The following is an 8,266-nucleotide window of genomic DNA, read 5'->3' as shown; positions in this document are numbered from 1 at the left end:
TCCTGCATCATGCATGCCTTAAAGCTTGCAGAATGAACGGAATGTTTTTGACTAAACAAAATCAACCGTGCATGTATCATAGTCATACCAGTCAGATGGAATTGATTTACGGTATATACAAATGGTGAACATTCATTTAATTTTCGGTGAGTGTTTTTTTTTTTAATTATTATTATTACTTAAATGTTAATACAATAATCCTTCACTCCCCCCCAAAAAGAGACCTACTTTGAGAGGCGGAGCTCTCGTTCGTATCGTGGTGCTCTGTGCTCTGCGTGCTTTGCTCCGCTTTCCATGTGTCTCGCGCGCACCCGAAAAAAGAGAGAAAAAAAAACAGCGGATCTGCAAGCTCACAGCGCGTGGCGTCCGCGACGCGCTGTGAGCTTGCAGATCGGCTGTTTCCCGGGCGCGCGACCTTCTTTCGCGGCGGCGCGCCTTCGTTAATATGAAAGGAGCGGTGTTGCCATGGCTTGTTGTTATAAGCGACTTTTTAAATGCTGACCCTGGGAGCTGATTGATTTAAATTTGTATTCACAGTATGTATATACAATGAAAAAAAGGAAATCATCATATATACACAAAAAAGAGGGAAAAACATGTAGGCCTACAGTATGGAAAAGGTGTGTGTGTGTGTGGGGGGGGGGGGGGGGAGGGGGGACGGACGGAGGACGGACTTTGACTTTTTCTTTTACAGGGGCCAGTTAAGAATTGCAGTAGGTAACTTTTGAAGGAGTCTAGGGATTCACATTTCTTAATGGATGTTGATTGTTAGTTCCACATTTTAGTGGCATAGGAGCTAAATTAATTTAATCCATTGTTTCAGCCAAATCTGGGTTGCACATGGTTTGTTGAACTCCTCTGGTGTTGTGATTGTGGACTTTGTTGCTGAGATCCAATATTTCCTATGCACTTGTGCAAATAATGGCAAATAAAGTCTATTCTATTAGAGTTGCGGGACCTTGCTCGTTATTGGGGCTTGTTTCTAAAGTCTAGTTGCTTTTTTGGGCTTGTTCCTAAATATTGCTTAAAGTGTTTAAACACTTTTTCATGTCAAGGACCCCCAGTCCAGATGTATTTGCCCACATGTGGGCAAATACATCTGGACTGGGGGTCCTTGACATGAAAAAGTGTCAGATGGGGAGGTATGCATACCTCCCCATCTGACAATATGTTGTGCCACAGGGACCCCCAAGGATACAAGATGTATGTTGTTTCAAAACCTTTCCAAAATTATTTATTTTTCCCCAAGATTTTTTTACCCCCTAGCTTTTGAAAATTACATCATATAATATGGCAGCCAAGTCTATGGACTTTTTAAAGTTTGATTAGAGCACTTAAATGACGTAAATCAAATGCTGGCCAAGTCTATGGATCTGGTAAGTCGCAGAATCTGGCAACCCTGGATAAGGAGGCTCGTGCGCGAGCCGCTCGAGCGCCCGTGTGCACTGTGACTTCCTCGCCGAGCTCGAGCGTCTCTCACTCACATTGTGTTAGAAAGGCGAGCACGTTGTAGAGAGAGAGAGAGCGCGCGCGCCTTCGTTCCTCTTGCACACACATTTAACCAAGGCACACAACTTTACGGAGCGGGCACTAGAATCCTTGAATTATCTCCTCTTCACAAGGGAGAAAACGAAGCTTAGAAAACGCGAGCTTTTCGCATTTAAAAACATTTACACATTTTCCCACCGCGGCGCGAGGAAAGAAAAAAAAAAACATGTCGGCTTCGGCGGCAAAAGTGAGTAAAAAGGAGCTGAACTCGAACCATGACGGAGCGGACGAAACCTCCGGTAAGACATCGAATGGCGGCCTTCCTTCTTTCGTTTCTAACCGCCATTTTCACTTTTCTTCCCCCTAGCCGCCCAGAATGTGTGCATTTTAGAGGCTAAATGTTTGGCGGCATGGTGCATGCGTGTGTCCGTTGATTTGTGTGGTCCGCAGATCTGGGCTTTGTGCTGCGGGTGCGGTGCTTTATTGCGTACATTACATTTAGCCTCGCCGTGGTTAGCAGCATGGCTAAGCTAACGCGTTGATTTTTAGCATGCTGCTAGCATGCTGACCCCCCAGTTGTTTCAACACAACACCGCTGCTCCCCCGGAGCAGGCCAATGCCGCCGTTTTATTAACAGCCTCGGCGTTTTGTGTGTAATTGAACGGAGAAATTGACGTTCAGTTCAAACGTTTTACCCTTTTCCTCCCCGTGAAAATGTATTGTTTTGATGAAGCTCGCGCCGACGAAAATGTTGAAGCGAAGCGGCCGTGAACCGAAGCTAGCTGGTGTTAGCATCAACCCAGCATGGCCGCTTGTTATTTCACACGGCTAGGCCGAGTGATTGAATGAAGAGAACGATGTGTTTATTGGGGCTATAACTTAAGACTTTTGTTAGTTTCTGGTTCGTGTGCCGTTGAACCCACATTGACGATAACCCGAGCAACAAACGTAAAAACAAAAAAGAAAGCTACCTCTTTCATTCGTTGTTAGCAACGAATTAGCCTAGTTAGCAGCAGTGTTGTTAATGGCTGACGACGTTTGTTGTGTTGCTCACATCCCGCCACGATTAAAACGGAACGCTTTTGGGGGTTTTGCAATGTTGTCATAGCCTCGTTGCGAGAAGTCTTTTGTTTCAATCCGACTAAGCTGCTACACCACACGCTGCTATTATGTGGCGGTTTTGTGTACGTTTTTAGGCCTTTGTGTGTTTAGGCTAGTGATCGGGATTCGAGAACAGACAATCGTGTGTGTGTGCAGAGCCAGAGCAACAGACGTCCCACATTTAAACCACGCGGCCTTCTGGGTCTTAGCCGGCAGGATACGCTGGGTGAGATCCCCGCTGAACTGGGACACTCAACCATTGGACGCTCGCATCCCCTCCACTGTTTTGTCCAGTTTGTTAGATCGTTGCCCGTGAAAATAGCATGGCCGTTTTTTTGTTTTTACCATGGTGTGTTCGTGTAGGCGCCTACATTTAGCTACTGTTCTTGTGTACTGTGAATGTTATGAAACATATTAAACAATTACGTGTTATTAAATATGTTATTAAAACTGATTTTTGTATAAAACGTTTTCACTTCCTGATTTAAATGGAAACCGTAACAAATGTCTGTTAAAATGTTTTACATACAAGTGATGCATTTCCTTTTTTTTTTACACAGAGAAAGAGCAACAGGAAGCTATCGAACACATTGACGAGGTTCAAAACGAAATTGACAGGTAAAAGCCCTTTTATTTATAAATGTGTACCTTAAGGGGATGGTCAGGCTGTCTCCTATCAATGTAATGTTTGTGAATTCTACAGTGTCCACATGTCATACTTTCTTCCCCCAGGTTGAACGAGCAAGCGAGTGAGGAGATCCTAAAAGTAGAACAGAAATACAACAAACTCCGTCAGCCGTTCTTTCAGAAGAGGTCAGAACTGATCGCCAAAATCCCCAACTTCTGGGTCACCACATTTGTCAACCATCCACAAGGTAAGCTTTTGAACTTGTGTTCACTCTTACATAGCCAGAAGAATTGTGTTTTACATTGGTGATGTAAAACGTGTTAGCCTGCTGTAGTAGTTGATGCTCTCTGAATACATGCTAAACACAGGCTCTAATGATGATTTCTGCCTGCAGTATCTGCTCTACTGGGGGAGGAAGATGAGGAGGCGCTTCACTACCTGAGCCGGGTGGAGGTGACAGAATTTGAAGACATCAAGTCAGGCTACAGAATAGATTTTGTAAGTATTGTTTACACAGATCACTTCACATGACTGATTAAACGCCCTTCCCCGTTTTATGTTGCATTCTTATCTCTGCCCTTTGTGTGTTCCAGTATTTCGATGAAAATCCGTACTTTGAAAACAAAGTGCTTTCCAAAGAGTTCCACCTGAATGAGAGCGGAGACCCATCTTCAAAGTCGACGGAAATCAAATGGAAGTCAGGAAAGGTATGTGTTAATTGAGCTACATTTGGTAACAATTATGCTGGTGTACACAATGCTCGTTAATCAAGGTAACCACTTGAGGCGTTAGTCCCACAATCCCCAGCCAAGGAGGACTACAGTTAAACTGGCAAGTTGTCCATGTCTAATACTGGCACACCCACAGTAATATTGATTAATGTATCTGTCCCTTAAATTAAAGTTAATTATTTTTCTTTTTTTTGCTTTAATGATTCCCCCTGTGTGTGTGTATATGTATATATATATATGTGTGTGTGTGTGTGCTGACTTTGATGGAAAAATATCAGGCATGTGCCAATATACATCATGGACACTATATTCTTTGTCTTATTTGAAGGACCTGACCAAGCGCTCCAGCCAGACGCAGAACAAAGCTGGTCGTAAGAGGCAACATGAAGAGCCAGAGAGCTTCTTCACTTGGTTCACTGACCACGCTGATGCTGGGGCTGACGAGCTGGGAGAGGTCATCAAGGACGACATCTGGCCTAACCCCCTGCAGTACTACCTGGTAGGTAGCGTTTGCCGTCTTGAATATCATCTGTGATTTTTACTGTTAACTGTGAGCCTCATCATGGCTATTGCAGCTGTGGCATACTTTTTGACTCACGGTCACGGTGAAAAGTGAACATTGCACACCTGCTGGGATTTGAAACTTCAGTTGTTTTAGATCTGAGCTGCTTGTTCTATGTAGTTTCAAACTTGTACATGTTTTCATGGACATTTTTGTAGCTGTTCTGCCTTGGTGAGTTTGAAGTGAGAACGTTGAATACTTACATCTTTAAGAATCAACCTAAGCTCCTTGTAATTTACATTTCATGTCTAGGTTCCTGACATGGATGATGAGGAGGGTGAAGGTGAGGATGATGATGAGGACGAAGAGGGTTTGGAGGACATCGATGAGGAGGGTGATGAAGATGGAGAGGAAGATGAGGAAGATGATGGCGAGGATGGAGAGGTATGGATGCCATAATCTGTTAACTCCTGTCACTATTGGCAGTTGTATCTGTGTACTGTCATGACTGTTAATTTCTTATTTTTAGGATGATGATGGAGAAGATGACTGAGATGACGTGGATCTACCAAGACCCTCAACCTTTTCTTCCCTGTTTGGTTTTTCACCTATGATCAGGAGCAAGTTTATTTTTGTGTGCTTCATCTCCATTCTGAAGCCTCTCACCTGTTTGTGCCATGTTTAAGTTCTCCTTTGACTCATCTAAAGCCAATGGCACTTTGCCCTGACTTGTTAATAACATCCCCCAAATTCATCTCAAAAATAAAAATGTACAAAAAATAGAATCAGCACGGCATCCTGAGTAGAATTTGAAGTCGATTTACACAAATTTCCTCCTGGTTAAGGTTGTGTGGTAAATTAACTAAAGCCATGGTGTAGTGACCTAGTGCTAGCAGACCTCCAGTTTTTGTTTTTTATATATATATTATTTTCTTCTGTTGGGCGTTAATTCCTTGAATAAACTGTTATTTTTCCCCTATGTGGTTAACAAGTACCAGCTCATTCCTATCACTTGTAATGTTAGGGGGCTACGCTGGGGATGGGTGGGAAGTAGACTGGATGGTCTCTAGATGCCGCCTACATAGTTTAGATTTCTGCAGATCTAGAGTTTGGACAGAAATTATCGTATCTTGGGAGGAACTCTTGATGATGGCCACAAACAACTTCCAGGCTATCCAACCTCCAAGTTGCAGTTTGCTCCATTGACGGCCCTGTTTGTGAGACGAAAAAGTTCCATCTGATTGTTGTAAACAAACTAGCTAATGTTGCACCTCTACAAAAGCTTGGGTTATCCTCTCTGTCCACACAAAGGCTTTGTTTCAGATAAATCCACTCTTATGAGAAACATTTTGTCAAACTCCACAAAGGCATGATTCAAATAAGTTTTTATCTACAAGTGCATTACCTGTGCGCTCATTGCCAGGTGTGTGATCAAAGTGGTTTTGGGCACAGCACAGGTAATGAAGGTGTAACACTAAAAATCATAACATGGAGATTGACACGGTTGCTCATACAATGGTGACTTTTTGTTAGACTTGAAAGAGGATTACCCTAGATTTCTGTAGAGCCTAGAGGTCCAATATTGGCGAGTATTGTATGCAATCAAATTGAACTGTCATGAATAGGGATATCAATGGAAGGAATTAAAATAGCCTTGTAGCCATCTTGATGAATTGGTGTGCAGCTGGACAAAATTAGGTTCTTGATGTTTTCTACCTTGAGTATATGGATGTTATGTAAATTTGCTCAATTCAGTTTTGTCAAAATTACTTATGACTTAAGAGACATGAAGTCCAGCATTTCCCCCACTTTGGGTGCATACTATCCAAGGAAGTCATAATTGAGCTAATTATGTTTGTCCTTCCATTTTTTTTGCTGCATTGTTTGGATTTACTCTTGGAAAGTGAAGCTGCATGAGTTTTACATTGTTCAAGTTCGGACTGATGTCGGAAGTAAATATAAATAAAGGTGACATCTAAAGGCCGTTGGTTTAGGTGGGGACTGGGTTGTAAGGGAGAGTTGTTATTTTGACACCATTTCTATGGGATTTTTTTTCATTGTATTGTTTTACAGATATCCATTGAGGTTTGAGATGACATTTTTAATAAATAATAAAATTGAAAAAAAAAAGCTTGTAAATTTTGGCCCCCACTGCTTCATGGGAAATATGACCTGTTAAACTCATGGAAATTGCATTGAAATCACCCTTTTCTTTTCCGCTGGGGGGAAAAAGAAACTGTTTTAAATTTGAGGTGTACAAGTTGCTTTGTTACAATAAAACTTACTGTGTATAAATGTGTGGGACTCTTTTAAAGAGGACAACATTTTATTAATGGCAATGGACATGCCTTAATATACAAACAAAATCAGCTCATAAAAGATTTTGGTGTGACGAGCAGGCTTGATGCCAAGTCTTCTCTTAATAATCGATGGGTTATTAGAGCCACAAATGTCTGGTCCGATTCCTCAAACTTCTTTCTTGTGATGGTTTCTGGCCAGTCGCTGGGTTGAAACGCCCAACCTAAAAGGGGTTAGTTATTAGTTCCCATGTAAAATAAATATTGCAATGCGCTTGTAGTTGTAGCAGGCAACTACTACCCACCTAGATGTGTTTTACACTGCGGGCAAGTGGCCACCGTCCAGGAGTATCCGTGGTACCAAGAGAAGCGCTCGTCTGCCGGCCAGTGTTGGGAGACGTTCGCCTTCCTGAGTGTTATGACTTCGAAGCGGTGCCCTTGGGGGTTCTCGAAAAGTTGCACGTTCACCCGCTTGTCTCCGATCAGCGTGTCGTTACAGCTAGACAGCGCCAGGTGGCTGGAGACATGATGTATGTCTGTCGCGTACGCCAGCTCGTGTCCGCATGCCCTGCACAATACACAAAAGTTCTCAGTCATTTGGATTCCACAGCCGTTTTCAATGGACTGTTTTCATGTTGTGCACCGAAAATAGCCAATCTATAAGCTCACATCGCGCTGTTTTCGGTTATTAGTTATTTTAAGATGAAAGAGTAATTAGATTCGAATTCGATGTAGGCCTATTAGTATTTGAAGTGGTCAAACAAACTATCTATATAATTAATGTTTCAAACGCGGCTATATATTGTATATAATGAATGTTCAGAAAGCATCTTCCAAAAAACCCTAATGATCTCGGATATTTCATTAAAGGGGGAAAAAAACTCAATCTGCAATTTCTTCCAATTTAAATGTGTGGACTGGTCTGGAGCGACTAAAACACTCAAATGTAATCACAGATTGGGGCTTTCTTAGTCTATAAAACAGTCATATGATCAGATTTTGTTTTGCTTTAAAGTTTAAACCATGCCTGCACAGTATCAACTTGTCCCCCTGGTGTTGTTGTTCTTCCACACCACAGGCTGCACCAGAATCGAACCGTAGACACAACAACAGCCAGAAGTAGAACAGCCTCTCCAGCTGTTGTTGAAGACATGGCTGCATTCGTAGTAGGCCACTCATAGTCATAGCTTCAGCACATGGATGGAGGGGGGAAACCATAGAGTATAAAGAAGGAGAAACAGCCAGGAAACTAAAGGAAATGGGAAAAACTAAACTAGCCTTGCTACTTTAGTATGAGGCTCGTTTATGTTCCATCGTACGGCGGTGTCGCCACACAAACAGATCTACAACTAAAAACGAATCGCTGCGTGGCGCGTCGTTAACTTGTAGATCTGTGTGATTCTATGACAAGCGGTTGTTGCCATGTCCGCTTGTTTTGGGTTTGTTTTTTCTCCAAAGTTGGTTGGTTGATTGATTGATTGATTGAATAGTTTATTTGACAGAAATGTAAAAACAGCAA

General features: G+C 42.4%; 1 protein-coding gene across 1 annotated transcript; it reads left to right on the top strand.

Annotated features, from left to right (window-relative positions):
- The first annotated feature begins 1,494 nt into the window (after nt 1-1,494).
- LOC310872349 (protein SET-like) lies at nt 1,495-5,424 on the top strand. Its single transcript, XM_083784138.1, has 8 exons — nt 1,495-1,787; nt 3,150-3,207; nt 3,322-3,464; nt 3,612-3,715; nt 3,811-3,924; nt 4,277-4,447; nt 4,763-4,894; nt 4,980-5,424. The coding sequence occupies exons 1-8, from the start codon at nt 1,715-1,717 to the stop codon at nt 5,001-5,003; spliced, it is 819 nt and encodes a 272-aa protein (XP_083640264.1). The 5' UTR covers nt 1,495-1,714; the 3' UTR covers nt 5,004-5,424.
- Nucleotides 5,425-8,266: the final 2,842 nt, after the last annotated feature.

Source organism: Protomyctophum parallelum, assembly GCF_964188405.1.
Source record: "Protomyctophum parallelum genome assembly, chromosome: 15".
NCBI classification, from domain to species: Eukaryota; Metazoa; Chordata; class Actinopteri; order Myctophiformes; family Myctophidae; genus Protomyctophum; species Protomyctophum parallelum.
This window is presented reverse-complemented; position numbering and strand designations above follow the sequence as displayed.

Bases quoted from the DNA above. Each gene is read 5' to 3' on its own strand.
- LOC310872349 (XM_083784138.1), top strand. From the start codon at position 1,715: ATGTCGGCTTCGGCGGCAAAAGTGAGTAAAAAGGAGCTGAACTCGAAC. The intron at 3,716-3,810 runs GTAAGTATTGTT...TGTGTGTTCCAG, and splicing joins CAGGCTACAGAATAGATTTT to TATTTCGATGAAAATCCGTA. The intron at 4,895-4,979 runs GTATGGATGCCA...TCTTATTTTTAG, and splicing joins ATGATGGCGAGGATGGAGAG to GATGATGATGGAGAAGATGA.